Source organism: Oryx dammah, unplaced genomic scaffold (genome assembly GCF_014754425.2).
Source record: "Oryx dammah isolate SB20612 unplaced genomic scaffold, SCBI_Odam_1.1 HiC_scaffold_15, whole genome shotgun sequence".
NCBI lineage: Eukaryota > Metazoa > Chordata > Mammalia > Artiodactyla > Bovidae > Oryx > Oryx dammah.
Genome location: NW_024070199.1, coordinates 35,630,914 through 35,648,918, shown reverse-complemented (window position 1 = coordinate 35,648,918; position 18,005 = coordinate 35,630,914). Strand labels below are relative to the sequence as shown.

At 42.7% G+C, this 18,005-nt stretch overlaps 1 protein-coding gene across 3 annotated transcripts in view; it reads right to left on the bottom strand.

The window, feature by feature from the left end:
• MS4A8 (membrane spanning 4-domains A8) overlaps positions 1-18,005 on the bottom strand; it is a 38,886-nt gene that overhangs the window by 7,503 nt on the left and 13,378 nt on the right. The window contains exons 1-5 of one of the 3 annotated variants that reach the window (XM_040255890.1): positions 10,897-11,205; positions 10,330-10,549; positions 7,949-8,068; positions 2,477-2,536; positions 383-520 (exon numbers count right to left, since the gene is read on the bottom strand). In XM_040255890.1, the coding sequence (XP_040111824.1) occupies positions 383-520; positions 2,477-2,536; positions 7,949-8,068; positions 10,330-10,545 (534 nt within the window). In that variant the 5' untranslated portion in view covers positions 10,546-10,549; positions 10,897-11,205. Of the gene's footprint in view, positions 1-382; positions 521-2,476; positions 2,537-7,948; positions 8,069-10,329; positions 10,550-10,896; positions 11,206-18,005 lie in introns of those variants that run through there. The other 2 variants (XM_040255891.1, XM_040255888.1) reach the window with 2 other exon arrangements.

The window sequence follows — 18,005 nt, the reverse complement described above, 5'->3', positions numbered from 1 at the left end:
CTCCAAAGAAGACTCACAGATGGTCAAGAGGCACTTGAAAAGATGTTCAACATCATTAATTATTAGAGAAATGCAATTCAAAACTACCATCAGGTATCACCTCCCACCATTCAGAATGACCGTCATCAAAAAATCTACAAATAAATGCTAGAGAAGGTATGGAGAAAAGGGAATCCTTTTGCACTGTTGGTAGGAATATAAATAAGTATGGAGGGTTCTTAAAAAACTAAAAATAGAACAACCATATGACCCAGCAATCCCACTATTGGGCATATACCCTGGGAAAACCATATTTCAAAAACACATGTCAGGCCCTTTCCAACAATTTCTAAACCGAACTGAGGTGGTACCGAGGGGGCCACTGGTCAGGAGGGATACTCACGCTGCCCCAGGTGGGATAGTGAGGATTATAGACAGGGTAGCTGTAGGGAGGGGTGATAATTAAATCTACGATGAAGAGTGTGATTCCAACCATGGAGAAGATTGCACTGACGATGTTGAAACCCACGCTGCTATTCAGCTGAAAAAGATACAAAAGGTCAGAGTGGCAGAGGAAAACAATTGTAACTGAGATGGGCAGCGACTCAACAAGTATTTCTTAACAGGATTTCCCAGAATCTTAGTTCTGCCGAAAACAAGGCAGTGTTTTGTGCAGAAAGGAGTGCGGCTGGGGTTTCCCTGGTGGCTCAGTGGTAAAAGAATCCACCTGCCAGTGCAAGAGATATCGGTTCCATCACCTGGTCTGGGAAGACCCCACGTGTCGCAGAGCACCTAAGCCCATGCACCACAACTACTGAAGCCTGTGAGCCTAGAGCCCGGTGCTCTGCAACAAGAGAAGCCAGTGCAGTGAGAAGCCCTCGCGCTGCAACTAGAAAGCAGCCTTCACTCACTGCAGCTAGGGAAAAAGCCCTTGTAAGGTAACAAAGACCCAGGGAAACCAAAAGTAAATAAATATTTTTAAAGTTTTTTAATTTAATTTTTTTAACAGAAAATTTGGGGGCTAAACTAACTTTGAAACAAAGTTAAGTTAAACAAAATTAAACAGGTCTTTGCTGCAGGATATAAGAGCCTTTAACAAGGATTATGGATCTTCGGGGGCAGGATGCTAATAAATAGAAATCTCTCCAAGTTTACCTACCCATGTTCACAGAGTATGTCATTGGACAAGTGTCCCCAAGAATAATCTTTGGGAAACACTCCATCCTTTTATCCCACAGGAGATGGGCAGGAGGATCAACCTCTGGTGTCTTGGAATGTGACAGGCTCTGGTGGCCCATGATTCTGGGCCACATGCAGAAAGTTGTTGTGTAGTTGCTTCAGTCATGTCTGACTCTTTGTGACCCTATGGACTATAGCTCCCCAGGCTCCTCTGTCCATGGGAATTCCCAGGCGAGAATACTGGAGTGAGTTGCCATTTCCTTCTCCAGGGGATCTTTCTGACCCAGGAATCAAACCCATGTCTTCTGCTTTGATAGGCAAATTCTCTACTGCTGAGCTACTTAGGGAAGCACAGGTGCAAATAGACATGCCCATAATTTTGAGCTTTCCTTTGGAGATTTTCAAATAGATTTCCTCTGGTGTAGGGACCTGGCTGTCTTGAAGCCTTTTAGGCTAGATAACCTGCTTGTGAGAGGAACCAGGGTACTTTCTGGGCATACTGCTAGGGGACCATGAAGCCTTGTCCATGCTGATTTTCAGAGCTCCTTTGGCTGGATTCCTTACAGAGGCAGGTGCCTGAGCCTCCTTGGCTGTCCTGAAAAATCGGAGGCCCGCTCTGTGTGCTGCTCAGCTGTGGGGGAGCCCTGGGCCCCTGGGAGCTCTGTGCCTCCTCCTGTAAGAACGTCCTTGGGAAGCTATTCTTTCTCTCCACTCTCTGATGCCTTAACTAATGTGGCTGTGTTGCCCTCCCCTCCCCTAAGTCCTCCAGACACTTTCCTTTTTGGAATTCTGGCCAGGTTCATGTGGCCCTGTGATTATGTGTGAGCAAGTGTCAGAAGAATTGATGCTTTTAAACTGTGGTGCTGGAGAAGACTCTTGAGAGTCCCTTGGACTGCAAGAAGATCAAACCCATCAATCCTAAAGAAAGTCAACTCTGAATATTCATTGGAAGCACTGATACTAAAGCTAAAACTCCAATACTTTGGCCAAAGAGCCAACTAATTGGAAAAAACCCCTCATGCTGGGAAAGACTGAGGGCAGGAGGAGAAGGGGGCAACAGAGGATGAGATGGTTGGATGGCATCATCAACTCAAGGGACATGAGTCTGAGCAAACTCCAGGAGATAGAGAAGGACAGGGAAGCCTGGCATGCTGCAGTCCATGGGGATCACAAAGAGTTGGACACAACTGAGTGACTGAACAACATGTCTGGTTATGAGTAGGTGTGTGGATGAGGGAGAGATTAATCTTCTTTTCCCCCTGGTGTGTCTTTCCTATAGGTCCCCAGCTGGGAGAGTCAGTCCCAGGATGTGACTTACCAGACAAGAAGATCGTGAGTGCTTTTCTGCCAACACCGAGAGGGATCCTGAAATGATGAACTGGCAAGGAAGAGAGGTGGTTTAGAAAAAGGTCAGGGGTTAGGGCCCCCGTCTTCAGGTTTCCATTCTTCTGTTTACACACATGTTCTCTCATACACACTATGTTCACACTATGTTCCTCTGCTGAGACCCTAGCTCAACATGAGGGGAAAGAATGAATGAATGGATGAATGTGTTTTGCACCACATCACAGGGCAGTGAAGTGGGATCCAGCAGATTAGTTGTAAATTCTGGCTTGAAACTCATGTGATCTTGGGTAAGTTACTCATTTCTCAAATATTTATTTCCTCATTTGAAAAGAGGGGAAAGGACATGTCTTCCTAAGTGTCATTGTCACTAGAAAATTTATGCCCCTCATCTGGCATTTAGTGTATCTTGCACATAGTAGATCCTATACAGAGTCAATGCTGTTTATTTCTTTTTCTTTTACTTTTCCACATGCAATATCTTGTTGGTTTCCTACCCATATCTCAGGATTCAGTTGGGCATGGGGACTCGGGATGGGGAGAAGGAAAGGCTACCAGCTGTACTGCTTTGAGATGTTTTAACCCAACCTCAGTCCTTGCCTGTCTGCACACCTAGGTGAGTACCTTTTAGTGACTCAGAAAAGTGTCACATATCTACAAAACTGAATGTCCAATGTGAGAATTGCAAGGTAGATTGTGTACATTTATTTCAGCACTGGTATTCTGTAGGCACAGTGGCTGGACAGATTACCCAGTATGGCATTTGCCCAATATGGCAGCAACAGTGGTCTGAAAGGGCATCAGCCACTGTTTAGGAAAAGCTTTGCTGAGCACTACATGAAGTGTTTCTTATAACTTTACCTTATTTAACTGCCTGATGTCCCATCGGGCACTATTATTATTCCCATTTTATAGATGGTGGACTGAGGCTTAGAGATTTATTTATTTACATCCTGCTTTTTATTTTATTTATTTTATTTTTATTTTTATTTTTTTTGCCACACTGTACAGCATGCAGGATCTTAGTTCCTCGACCGTGGATTGAACCCACTGCACCCCTGCAGTGGAAGTGAGGATTCTTAACCACTGGACCACTGGGGAAGTCCTGTGTCTTAGAGATTTAAAATAATGCATCCAAGACCACCCAGAAAGTAGCAGAGTTGAGAGTCAGATCCAAAGAGTTGACTCCAGATCCCATGGTATTAACCTCCACTGTCTATCTGCTCCCAGTCAGGGTGGATGCATGTGCCTGGGAGTGTAAATGGTGATTTACAGTGAAAACTTACTCGAGTTGCTTATGCCTTCTAAGGGGAATGCCATTTTTCCTAGAAGTGTAAAAACGAATCTCAGTTGTACACCCTTCTGTTTATAGAGAATTGATGAAGAAGAAAGGGAACAAAAGGCTGGATTTCTAATGTTCCTGCTGGCCCTTTTGAGATACCAAGGGAGATAAGCCTTTGTTTTAGAACAGGGCATTAGTGATCTTTAAGAAATAGAAAGACAGTCCTGGAGTCAAGAAGGCAGCTAAGAACAAAACTGCAGAAAAACGGGAGGAGGGATGAAGGTCACTGAGCATCCTGGCAGAAGAGGAGAAAGCCAGTGAGGTATTTGAAATGTCAGGGCAGCTACTGGGCAGTTAATACTCAGTGGAGGCTAATGCTCAATAGCAAGGTGTTCTTTGTCTGGCGTGTTAGTTCTTTCTGCCACCCCAAACTCCATTAAAGTTAGTGATACGGAACAGGTTCCCTGTGAGTGCTTGGGGGCAGGAAGAGGGGTTGGTTCTAAAGTTAGTGATACCCAACAGGTTCCCTGTGAGTGCTTGGGGGCAGGAAGAGGGGTTGGTTCCAAGTTAGGTATGTGTAGAGAAGAGAGAAGACCAGAATCTCAGGAGACGAGACAGATGGGAGCAAGAGAGAGAGAGGGAGCAGTGATGCAAAGAAAGACATTCCCTAGAGCACAAACCCTGCCATTTTGCAGATATTGTGTGGGAATGAGGGTGGGGGCTAACTCTAGGCTATTTTATGTTATTTATTTATTGTGAAATTTATTATAGTGGTCCTTAAATTATTGAGGCCTGTTCCCTTTAATTTCATTTATTTATTCATTTTATTTTTGACCGTACTGGGTCTTTGTTTCTGTGCTAGGCTTTCTCTAGTTGCAAAGAGTGGGGACTACTGTCTAGTTGGGATGCACAGGCTTCTAACTGCAGTAGCTTCTCTTGTTGCAGAGCATGGGCTCTAGGGCTCATGAGGTTCAGTAGTCGTGGTTCCCCGGCTCTGGAGCACAGGGTCAATAACTGTGGTGTGTGGGCCCAGTTGCTCCGAGACTTGTAGAATCTTCCTGGCTTGTTTCCTGCATTGACAGGTGGATGGATTTTTTTTTTTTATCACTGAGCCACCAGGGAAGCTCCAGGCTATTTTATTTAAATCTCATGGGATAAGGTGATTTTGGCTGACGTCTAGGTTAGTCTGGAATTTTGCTGTTTGTCAGAAAAGTTGCATTTGAGTCATAGATAGGTGTGTGAGTTGAGGACAGACTGTATTAACAGTAGGGAGGAAAAGGAGACTGGTGGGTGGAGGGCGAAGAATGCGTGTGTGTGTGTGTGTGTGTGTGTGTGTGTGTGTGTGTGTGAGGAGGACACTAGGGAGAATGCAAAACAATCTTAAAGACAAGGCCTTGGAGAAGAGAAAGGACTTGTACTCCTTAACCTTTTCAGTTCAGTTCAGTTGCTCAGTTGTGTCCAACTCTTTGTGACCCCATGGACTGCAGCATGCCAGGCTTCCCTGTCCATCATCAACTCCTGGAGTTTATGCAAAGTCATGTCCATTGAGTCAGTGATGCCATCCAATCATCTTATCCTCTGTCATCCCCTTCTCCTCCCACCTTCAGTCTTTCCCAGCATCAGGGTCTTTTCCAATGAGTTAGTTTTTCACATCAGGTGGCCAAAGTATTGGAGTTTCAGCTTCAGCACCAGTCCTTCCAATGAATATTCAGAACTGATTTCCTTTAGGATGGACTGGTTGGATCTCCTTGCAGTCCAAGGGACTCTCAAGAGTCTTCTCCAATAACACAGTTCAAAAGCATCAATTCTTCAGCACTCAGCTTTCTTTATAGTCCAACTCTCACATCCATACATGACTACTGGAAAAACCAAAGCTTTGACTAGATGGACCTTTGTTGGCAAAGTAATATCTCTGCTTTTTAATATGCAGTCTGGGTTGGTCATAATTTTCCTTCCAAGGAGTAAGCGTCTTTTAATTTCATGGCTACAGTCACCATCTGCAGTGATTTTGGAGCCCAAGAAAAGAAAGTCTGTCACTGTTTCTACTGTTTTCCCATCTATTTGCCATGAAGTGATGGGACCAGATGCCATGATCTTTGTTTTTTGAATGTTGAGTTTTAAGCCAACTTTTTTGCTCTCCTCTTTCACTTTCATCAAGAGGCTCTTTAGTTCTTTTTCGCTTTCTGCCATCAGGGTGGTGTCATTTGCATAACTGAGGTTATTGATATTTCTTCTGGCAATCTTGATTCCAGCTTGTGCTTCCTCCAGCCCAGCATTTCTCATGATGTGCTCTGCATATAAGTTAAATAACCTTCTAGGGAGTTACAAATCATTCTGAGAATCTGATGAAAGCTATGGACTTTGACAGAAAACACCCCCCAAGTATTTTACCAGAATGGAGACTCAGAAGCCCTTCCATGGACTCTAAGCTGAGTCCCCATTTTTTTTAATGGCTTATTGACCCTTGAGCATGGGTGGAAATGCTTTTCTCCTCGAGTTCAGGCTATAGGTCTACAGTGAACAACACTTGAGGGCTGTTCCCAATATATATTTTTATACATGGGTGCTTTTGTGGGAATTAGAAAATGGTAGCTCCTCTGGGTTGATAAACTAGAAAAATATTCCTTGCCCTCTGGGGTGGGTGGATTAGGAAAGTGGCCTTTCTGGGTGAATGCTGCCTTGCATTGTCTTGTAACCCTTGGTGTTATGGATGAATTATGTCCCCTCAAAATATATCTTTTGAAGCCCTAACCTATAGTACCTCTGAATGTGACTCTCTTTGGAGACAGGGCCTTTAAATAGATGATTAAGGGGGATTTTCATGGTGGTCTAGTGGTTAGGAATCTGCCTTGCAATGCAAGGGATGTGAGTTTGATACATGGTCAGGGAACTAAATCCCATCTGCCACAGGGCAACTAAGCCCATGCACACAGCTACTGAGCCTGCATACGGCAACTAAGTTGCAGCACAGCCAAATAAACAAATAAATAAATGAAAAAATCAACCAAACAATAACCAAAAAATTTGACTTAAAAAAGAGCTGACTAAGGTTAAAGGGTATCATCAGGGTTGGACTTGGACCTAAACCAATATGACTTATGTTCTTATGAAACGAGGAGATTAGTGAGAGTGTTAATGGCCTTGGTAGGGAGGCCAGAGGTCCCCAAGCAGCAGGAAGGAAATAAAATTACAAGTGGCAGACATTTTTTTTCTTTTCTCTTCTAATCCTGTGTTGTCATGGTGATACCTGGTTCTGTCTGAACTTAACTTTATCTCAAACCTTGGGCTAACCAATGTGTTTTTCTCATGGAAATCTCTTCCTTAAGCTATGTTAATGAACTATGTGTATTTGCTTGGAAGTCTGCCTTTCTTCAAGATTCATGTCAATTGTTTTATGGCTGGGGATGACTCATTTTGTGCCAAGGCTATCTCAGCATACATGTTGTGGGTGAAGGGCCTGGTGCAACTCTCCCAGTTTTGAGGTGTTCCCTTTCTCTAATTAGTAGCTTTCTAATAGGTATATAATTCCTTGCTGAAAACTAACAAGGGGGCACTCTTTCTGTCCCCTTCTGATGTCTATGTCAGAAGCTTTCTCTATCTCTTTTATACTTTAATAAAACTTTATTACACAAAAAGCTCTGAGCGATCAAGCCTTGTCATTTGCCCCAGATCAAATTCCTCTTCTTCGGAGGCCCAAAATCCCAGCGTTGTTCACAGCTCAGCTTGTAGCAGCAACCTTTCATTAGGGTATACACACACACACACACACACACACATTTTCATTAGGGTATACACACACACACACATTTTCATTAGGGTACACACACACACACACACACAACTATGCAAAGATTCAGGGGAAGAGATAGCTGTTTACTAGCCAAGATGAGAGGCCTCAGAACCAAACCTGCTGGCACTTTGATCTCAGATCTCTGCCCTCTAGAACTGTGAGATACCACATTTCTGTTGTGTAAATCACCCAGTCAGTGGTACTCGTCAGGGCAGCCCAAGCAAAGTAGTTCGTTTGGTCAACAAGACCTGAGCTGGGTTTCCATCCAGCCTGCCCATTTGGCTGGGAACCTACAGGGCACAACTTGACAAGATGACCCAGAGTGTGCTGGCACTTTCTGAGAACTTGGTTGCGAGGTGACTCGTATTACTCACCCAGATGCCTCCCCAGAAGGGAAAGCCTCCGTAGAATGAAATAGCAGTATAGCTCCTCAGGAGTGTCCCCATGACGCAACCGAGGCCGAGGTGAATCAGGCCAATCAGGATCTGGATGGCCTGCCAGGAGAGCCACAAACGGAAGCCTTTGTTTCTGAGTCTGGATTCTGCCCCCTTTTTATCTTAATAAATCTTTTGTTTCCCTGGTCTAAAACATAATATGGAAAAATATAAAATTGAAATAAAAACTGCCCACCATTCCCCCTCACTCAGAGAAAACAATGGTTTACATTTTGTTGGATAAACTTCCATTATCCTTTTCAGATATATACATGGATAATTCACAATGTCTCTATAGATTTAACATTTCATCATGAACATGTCCCTATAGAATTAAATATCCTTCAAACTTATATTTTTTTAAGGGCTGCCCAGATTCTGTCATGTGGATGTTCTGTGGAGTCATTGGAGCAGAGAGCTTGTATGAGTAAAAAAGACTGCTTCTATTTTTTTCGTATTATAAATAACACTGTGATGAACATCTTTGCAGATAAATCTTCGTGCTCATCACTTATGTCTTTAGGATATTGTTATGGATTAAATTGTGACTGCCTCTCCCCCATCAAATTTGTGTGCTGACATTCTGATCCCCAGCACCTCAGATTATAGCTTTGTTTGGAAATACTGTCACTGCAGATAAAACTAGGTCATATAAGGTGTACTGGAGTAGGCTGAACCCCTAATCCTATATGTGCTTGCGTGCTTAGTTGTGTCTGACTCTTTACGACCCTGTAGCCTGTAGCCCACCAGGCTCCTCTGTCCATGGGATTCTCCAGGCAAGAATACTGAAGTGGGTTTACATTCACTTCTCCAGGGGATCTTCCTGATCCATGGATCAAAATTGCATCTCCTGCATTTTCTGATTGGCAGGCAGATTCTTTACCACGGCGCCACCTAGGAAACACTTAATCTTATATGACTGCTGTCCTTTTTAAATTTTTTGGCCATGCCATGTGGTGCGCAGGATCTTAGTTCCTCGGCTATCAAACCCATAACCCTTGCAGTGGAAGTGCTGAGCACTAACCACTGGACCACCAGGGAAGTCCCTGACTGCTGTCCTTTGAAAGAGAATGCCATGTGGAGAGACACATTCATGAACACAGGAAAACGCCATGGGTGTCAGGATTGAAGTTGTGCTGCCACAAGCCAAGGAACTATTACTAGGAGAGAGGCCTGGAACAGACCCTTCCCTAGTGGCTCCTCCTCTGAAGGACCTATCCTTCAGAGAAAGCATGGCCCTGTGGACAGTTTGATTGTGTTTGGCCTCCAGAACTGTGAGAATAAAATTCTGTTGTTTGAAGCCACCCAGTTTATGGCACTTTGTGATGGCAGCCCTTGGAAACTCATGCAGGTATGTTCTCACACAAATACTATACATACTAATGGTATATAGATGACAAACATGGCAGCAGATATGAATATATTAGTTCCTTAAATTTGCACAATAACAAATTATATGCAATGTCTGTCTCTGTTTTTTTTTTTTTTTTTCATTAATGTCACATCTTGGGGTTATGTCCACCTTGTTGCACAAAGAGCTTACTTGTTCTTTTTAAAGCTTCACTACATTTCATTCTTTGGAGGTATGATACATGGATTTAACCAGGATTTTGTTGATGGATATTTTGGTTGTTTCCATTCTTTTGTGATCACCAGCTGTGCTGCCATGAGTAAGCTCATACCTGTCACATTTCTTGCATGTGCAAGTATACCTGCAGGACAAAGTCTCAGAAATGGAACGACTGGGTATTTTGTAAATGTGGCAGATACAAATTGGCCTACAGATTGTATTTATTGACATTCCCATGGACAGTGAATGGGGAGTGGGGCTAGGATTTGAGCTCCAGACAGTCTGGATCAGAATCCAGATGCTACAATGAAATGGGCCTCTCCTCGAACTACCCAGGACAACCTCTTAGGGGGAAAGTTGTTGAGATCTCTTATTTTGTTAGTTCTCTAATGTGCTTTTTTTCTTCTTGGGCAGATATTCCATTCAAGCTCTTTTAGATTTCACCTCATGGTCTGCTGAACCCACTTTCTTCCAGAGGCCACACGGATCAACACAGGTGTCAGCTTACTGCTTTTTTTCCCCCATTGCTTCTCTTCCACTTTCCTAAAATGCCTGAGTCAAAAAATACAAGGCCCTGCACAGAGGCCCTAGTGATGCTGCACAGCTGAGCTTTCTCATAGATCTGAGTTTGGCGAGGTTGGGTCGGCTCCAACCCCACTTACTAGATTTGGAGTGTCCGTATTTCCAAAACTCCCCCCTCCTCCAGCTCCAGGCATGTGACCCCCTCCCTGTAGAGTGAAGTTTCACTTACCCCTAAGGCTTTGCCTTCTTTTAGGGTTCTCTCGGTGGGTTGCTGACTCACAGATGGCCACGCAGGTGGGTTCCCGTGAATTACATGGACTTGGGACTGGTAGTTTGGATATATGGGCACCTGAGACATGCCCCCAGGGAACACTGTATATCCATTTGGGGGTGTCACCACAAACATAGAGTTGGCCATGGGGCCTGCTGAAGTTGTTGGATTCATGCTGCTGAAAAGCAAGTGCAATAAAATAAACAAGGGCCTACTGTATAGCACAGGGAACTATATTCAATGTCTTGTAATAACCTATAATGAAAAAGAATCTGAAAAAGTGTGTGTGTATATATATATATACACACACATACACACACACACAGGTTACTGGTGAATTCTGGTCTGGTTTAAAATTTTCTTTTCTTTTTCTACTCTTTTTTGGAGCAGACCCCCAAAAGCTGGTACAGTAAACCCTGCCACATGTTCCACCCCACACCCAGGTTCATTCAAATCTCATTTGGCAGCAAACATTATCACTGCCCCTCAGTTATCCATAGAAACTATTAGATCAAGGGTACTCACTTTGCTCTGCCAGCAGTGAAGTCTCTCTCACTTCTTTCTGTCTATTCCCAGTTCTTTGCTGTAGGTAGCTTATTTTTCCTTAGAGAGTGAACACACTGGGTTGGGTTTGGGGATGTGTTTAAAAAGATCCAAAGTCCACTCTGCTTTCCTCCCAGATACAGACTTGGTTACCAGTTACGCAGAGTTCAGCTTCCACACCCATATTTACTTCCTGATTTGGTCAAAGAACCACTTAATTGCAATTCAGTATTTACTGGAAAAGGAAGAGTTGTGTGTGGTGCCCTGAGAAACACAGGAAGGAGGTGGGTGTACAGTGGTCACATCTCAGCTGTAACGCAAGACAGTCAGTTCAGTCAGTTCAGCCGCTCAGTCGTGTCCGACTCTTTGAGCAAGACAGAGCAACGTAAACAATCCAGTAGAGAAACAAGAGACCCTCGCAGGAGAATGAAGGAGAAACTGATTCACTGGATATGAAGAGATTAGGAAATACATCAAACAAAAAGTGGAATTTGAAATCAATAAACTGCATGAGAAAAGGGGAGCCACAGCCTGTAAAATAAGAATTGCAATGAACTTAAGTCATAAGCTCTACATCAGAGTCTGCAGAAAAGCAGAAAATGCCCAAGAGTGGGCAGGCATATTGGTGCATCTATGATGAACATCACATGAGTTGCACGGGCAAAGTGTACAAAAACTGTTATACTAGACTTTGAGGATCTGATGGAATAGTCTGTGACATACTCACCTTTGTATTCCTACTGACATATAATAGGCACTAAGGAAATGCTTGCTGAGTGAACAGATGAAACTGATCAGATGGCGAGAACTTGGTAAAATGGTCAATGTAAGAACATTATCACAGGCAGAGGGAATGGAGGAGGGCAAAGGCATGAAGAGAGAAAATGTAGGACATATTTTGGGTATGGCAAGGTTTATATATTCAAAGTTATGATTTTTCCAGTAATCATGTATGAATGTGAGAATTGGACCATAAAAAAGCCAGAGCACCAAAGAATAGGTGCTTTTGAATTGTGGTGCTGGAGAAGACTCTTGAGAGTCCCTTGGACTACACAGAGATCCAAACCAGTAAATTCTAAAGGAAATCAACCCTTAATATTCATTGCAAGGACTGATGTGCTGTGCTGTGCTTAGTCGCTCAGTTGTGTCCAACTCTGTGACCCCTGCGGACTGTAGCCCTCCAGGCTCCTCCATGGGGATTCCAGGCAAGAATACTTAAGTAGGTTGCCATGCCCTCTTCCAGGGGATATTCTCAACCCAGGGATCAAACCCAAGTCTCTGGCATTGCAGGCAGATTCTTTACCAGCTGAGCTACCTGAGAAGCCCCTAAGAAGGACTGATGCTGAAGCTGAAGCTCCAATACTTTGGCCACCTGATGCGAAGAACTGACTCACTGGGGAAAAGACCCTGACGCTGGGAAATACTGAGGGCAAAAGGAGAAGGGGGAAGCAGAGGATGAGATGGTTAGATAGCATCACTGACTCAATGGACATGAATTTGAGCAAACTCTGGGAGAAAGTAAAGGACAGGGAAGTCTGGCATGCTACAGTCCATGGGATTGCAAGACTTGGACATGACTCAGTGACTGAACAAGAACAAAAATAGAGGCTAAGGCAACCAACTAAACCATGCGGAAGGAATCAATGTGCAAACAAAGCCTGCACCTGGAGGAAGAATAATACTCAGTCAAGCTGGTAAAAAAAAGACAAAGAGGCCAATTTCTTGACATCATTCTTTTTGAGGTACATTGCATAATGATTGGCTAGTCATGAGGAAGTTTTTCCAAAGTCTCAGAATTTCTCTTGGGTTTTGTTTCTTTGAAATTGTTTTTAAAAATATGATATATTAACAGCAAGCATTTTTTTAAAATTTCAAGTGTCATCAATTTTTTTTCCTGTTTAAATGGCAAGTACACTCACTAATTTCAATGATTTCCTGTCATTACACAAGATATCCTCATAAGATGTAAAAGTTAAAACCACATATATCCACACAAAATAAACCATTACTCTATGAAATCATATCAGGAAGATTGGTTAGTGTAACTCTTTTAATACTTCTTACTTGTTACTCAAAAGACTACTTTACCTGTTCAAATTATTTATTATAGTCCTCAAAAGGTTGAATATATGGCATTATATAGCCAAACAATTCTACTCCTATATATATACTTTCCCAGGTAGTAAAGAACCCACCTGCCAATGCAGGAGATATAAGAGACGTGGATTCAATCCCTGGGTCGGGAAGATCCCCTGGAGAAGGGCATGGCAACCCACTCCAGTATTCTTGCCTAGAGAATTCCATGGACAGAGGAGCCTGGTGGGCCACAGTCCATGGGGTTGCACAAGAGTTGGACATGACTGAAGAGACTTAGCATATATATATATATGAAAATGTAAGTCCACATGCAAACATATACAGAAATGTTAAAAACAGTCCAAAAGTGGCAACCACTGAAATGTCCTTAATTTGATAAAAGGATAAACAAAAATGGTATAGACATCCACGGATATCACTCTACAACAAGAAAAAATAATGAAGTACTTAATACCTGCTACAACACAGATGGACTGAACTAAGTGAAAGAAGCCACACACAAGTCCACGTGTTCTGAGATTTCATGTCTATGGTATGTCCAAAATAGGAGAGTCCATACAGATAGAAAGTGGATTAGTGGTTTTCTATGGCTCAAAGCAGGTGGAGTAGTGGGTGACTGCTATGAGTATAAAGTTTGTTTGGGGGTAAAAAAAGATTCTAAAATTAGATAGTAGTGAAGGCTACAGAGCTCTGAACAGTCTAAAAGCCATTGCCTTGTACACTTAACTTCTTTTGTTTAAAACTTTTAAATTATATGCTGGAGTACAGATGATTAACCTTATGTGTTACTTTCAGGTATACAGCAAAGTAGTTCAGTTATGCATATACATATATCTATTCTTTTTCTAATTCTTTTCCCATTTAGGTTATTATGCCTCGTATACTTTGTGCTGTGCTGTGCTTAGTCGTCCAGTCGTGTCTGATTCTTTGCGACCCCATGGATTGTAGCCCATCAGGCACCTCTGTCGGTGGGGATTCTCCAGGCAAGAATACTGGAGTGGGTTGCCATGCCTTCCTTCAGGGAATCTTCCCAACCCAGGAATCAAACCCAGGTCTCCTGCATTGTAGGCAGATTTTTAACTGTCTGAGCTACCAGGGAAGTCCCTTGTATACTTTTAATGGCTCAATTATATGGTATGTGAATTATATCTCAAAACAAAGCACTTAATTAGCTGGGAGATTACCAAGACATGAATAACTCTAACCAACCATTCCCTGGAGCTCATGAATACTAAAGGAAAAAGAAACTATGAGAATAACAGCCACCTCAGAAATTATAAACAAGAGCCTGTACAAGTGAAGCCAGAGAATAGAAGGACCAAAACATAGAATGAAATCACAGAACAAGAGAGAGATCAGACAGAAATATTTCAAAATATATTTTGATCTTCAGCATCTCTGTCAGTGCTAAACACTTCTGGGAGTTGAGAACTCACTGCTACTCTTGTTCTCTAGTTAGGGGAAGGTAACAAATGGGTTATCTTCCCTTAGTGACCTAGAGAGAACTGAGTATCCCCCCAAAATGCAGTCTCTACATTGATCCCGCTCATTCTGGGCCTGCTGATGGCTTATGCAAACTTTTGTACATTACTGTGTCACTCAGGATCCTGGAAGAAAACGGAAGTCGGTCTTAAAATGTTTAACTAAAGGAAGATTAATGAAGAAACTGTTTATGGAAATATGAGCAGAGTCATGGGAACGGAAAGTGATGTTGACACATTTGGGAACCAATATTGGAGGGAAGCTATTACTTCCCCTAAGCCTTAAGGGGCAAGGTGCAGCAACCATGTAACCACAGCAGTAAGAGTTGCAGCTCTGTAGCTGAGGAAGTGTGATGCCTCATAATCAAGGCCTTACATAGAAGAAACCAGTTACTGTCAAAACTGTGACCAGAAAAAGGGACTTGTTTTCTCCTGACTTCCAGTTTGATTGGATGAACACCACCCGAAGGATAAAACCAAGGCATGAGACGTTGCAGTCCATGTGGGCTAGCCTCCCAAGGTCCAGAGCAGGGCACCTGCTTCCCGAATCTCCCCTCCCCACTTTTCTATTGTGTCCCTGGGGGCTGATCTTTATATGGATTTCCTCAACAGGCGCCCTTGCCCTCCTACTCCAGCTGGTTGCAAATAGCAGGACACCCTATTAGGAGATTGCAGGAGGGAAAGTGCAAGTTATTTAATTCTCTCACTTTCCCCCTCTGTGATGTTTCAAGGGCTGGTGGGCTCCTTGACCAAAGGGCAAAGTGGCTTCTCTGCTTAGCTCTGTCTCCTGAGGAACCACTACTTGCTTCATCAGGCTTGGAAGATTATGATTTGCTTCTGTTCTTAAACAACTTGCGATATTATTCTATCACATGTGGTTTCTCTACATCCCACCCACATTTTGCAAAAAGCCGCTGTATTAACTATCCCTCAATGAGCCCATTTGAACATTCCTTCTTAGTCTGATCAGTTACCTGACTATTCTAAGGATAGAAAATGGATCCACCCTTAGAACAGTTTGGACGGGCAAGTGGAGACTTGTCTCTCTCTCTGGTCTTCCTGACCCTGCCCCAAATGGAAGCAAACATGATCCCTATGATTTGGTTTTCATCTCAAGGAAGAATCTGGAGTCCTACTTATTCAAATCAATACAGGGGTTCCAATGAGTCCATGACAACTATCCTCCCCTGGAGAAGGCCTGGTTCATGAAAAGTTTAGAGCAACTGTAGGTATCATTTTTTTTCTACCTAATGCATATATTTTTTTCTACTTTCTCTTTGGAAAAGAAAGTGCGTATAACCTCCAACTCACTCAACAATTAAAAATTGTTTTTCCATTATTAGAGCACATTCTTTTCCCTGTTGTGGAAAAGTCCTTGGGGAGTAAGGGCTAGGAGTGGGGAATCCATGAGCCTGCTAGGATACCGGTCGAGACTTCAGTCTTTTTGATTTGAAGCACTGTACCTGTAGGACCAGCATGTTTTGCAAGAAAGAAACACTGAGGAAAATCAAAGTGTACATAGGTAAATCAGTTTAATTTATATATTTCTAGAAATCTCGACTTTAAACGCCTAGACTCTCCTTTCCCCCAAATAAATGCAAGAATGTCTAATGCTGAAACAATACAGTTGTGTAAAGTGTCAGTCCTCAAGTTCAAGACATTTCTGAACAATGAAGAAGAAACTATTTCCTTCAGAAGGTTTCCTCTAAATTGAATTGACAGTCTGTCCTTGAGGGCAGGAAAGAATAAAGACTGTAAAGTCTCTTCAAATAGTGGACTTCTATTTTGATCTGTCCAAGAAACTATTTAGCCCTTATATACAAATACAAGGTAAAGATTTTCAAAAACTCCTAAGAAGAAAAACAATTAGTTATACAAGAAAAATCTCTCCATGCCTAGGTAAAATTAAAATGTAGGCTCCACAGTCACTATTTACAAAGAAAGCCAAATAATGAATTATATATTCTGTAAGTTGTATAAATATGAGTGAGTGAAGTCGCTCAGTCATGTCTGACTCTTTGCAACCACGTGGACTGTAGCCCACCAGGCTCCTCCGTCCACGGGATTCTCCAGGCAATAATACTGGAGTGGGTTGCCATTTCCTTCTCTAGGGGATCGTCCCAACCCAGGGATCGAACCCAGGTCTCCCGCATTGCAGGCAGATGCTTTAACTTCTGAGCCACCAGGGAAGCCCAATGTATAAATATATTAGATATTAAAAATAAGTTGCCATTTAACTGAATTTTATGATGAACTTCTATTTGAAAAAAATATTTCTCAAGTGAAAAAACTAAATAACAAAACTGTGTTTAAAAATATTCAGTTCAGTTCAGTTGCTCAGTCGTGTCTGACTCTTTGTGACCCCATGAATTGCAGCACGCCAGGCCTCTCTGTCTATCACCAGCTCCCGGAGTTCACTCAAACTCACATCCATCAAGTTGGTGATGCCATCCAGCCATCTCATCCTCTGTTGTCCCCTTCTCCTGCCCCCAATCCCTCCCAGCATCAAAGTCTTTTCCAATGAGTCAACTGTTCACATGAGGTGGCCAAAGTACTGGAATTTCAGCTTTAGCATCATTCCTTCCAAAGAACACCCAGGACTGATCTCCTTTAAAATGGACTGGTTGGATCTCCTTGCAGGCCAAGGGACTCTCAAGAGTCTTCTCCAACACCACAGTTCAAAAGCATCAATTCTTCGGCGCTCAGCTTTCTTCACAGTCCAACTCTCACATCCATACATGACCACTGGAAAAACCATAGGCTTGACTAGACGGACCTTTGTTGGCAAAGTAATGTCCTGCTTTTGAATATGCTATCTAGGTTGGTCATAACTTTCCTTCCAAGGAGTAAGCGTCTTTTAACTTCATGGCTGCAATCACCATCTGCAGTGATTTTGGAGCCCCCCAAAGTAAAGTCTGACAATGTTTCCACTGTTTCCCCATCTATTTCCCATGAAGTGATGTGACCAGATGCCATGATCATCGTTTTCTGAATATTGAGCTTTAAGCCAACTTTTTCACTCTCCTCTTTCAATTTCATCAAGAGGCTTTTTAGTTCCTCTTCACTTTCTGCCATAAGGGTGGTGTCATCTGCATGTCTGAGGTGATTGATATTTCTCCCGGCAAACTTGTTTCCAGCTTGTGCTTCTTCCAGCCCAGCATTTCTCATGATGCACTCTGCATAGAAGTTAAATAAGCAGGGTGACAATATACAGCCTTGACGTACTCCTTTTCCTATTTGGAACCAGTCTGTTGTTCCATGTCCAGTTCTAACTGTTTCTTCCTCACCTGCATATAGGTTTCTCAAAAGGCAGGTCAGGTGATCTGGTATTCCCATCTCTTTCAAAATTTTCCACAGTTTATTGTGATCCACAGAGTCAAAGGCTTTGGCATAGTCAATAAAGCAGAAATAGATGTTTTTCTGGAACTCTCTTCCTTTTTCCATGATCCAGCAGATGTTGGCAATTTGATCTCTGGTTCTTCTGCCTTTTCTAAAACCAGTTTAAAAATATTT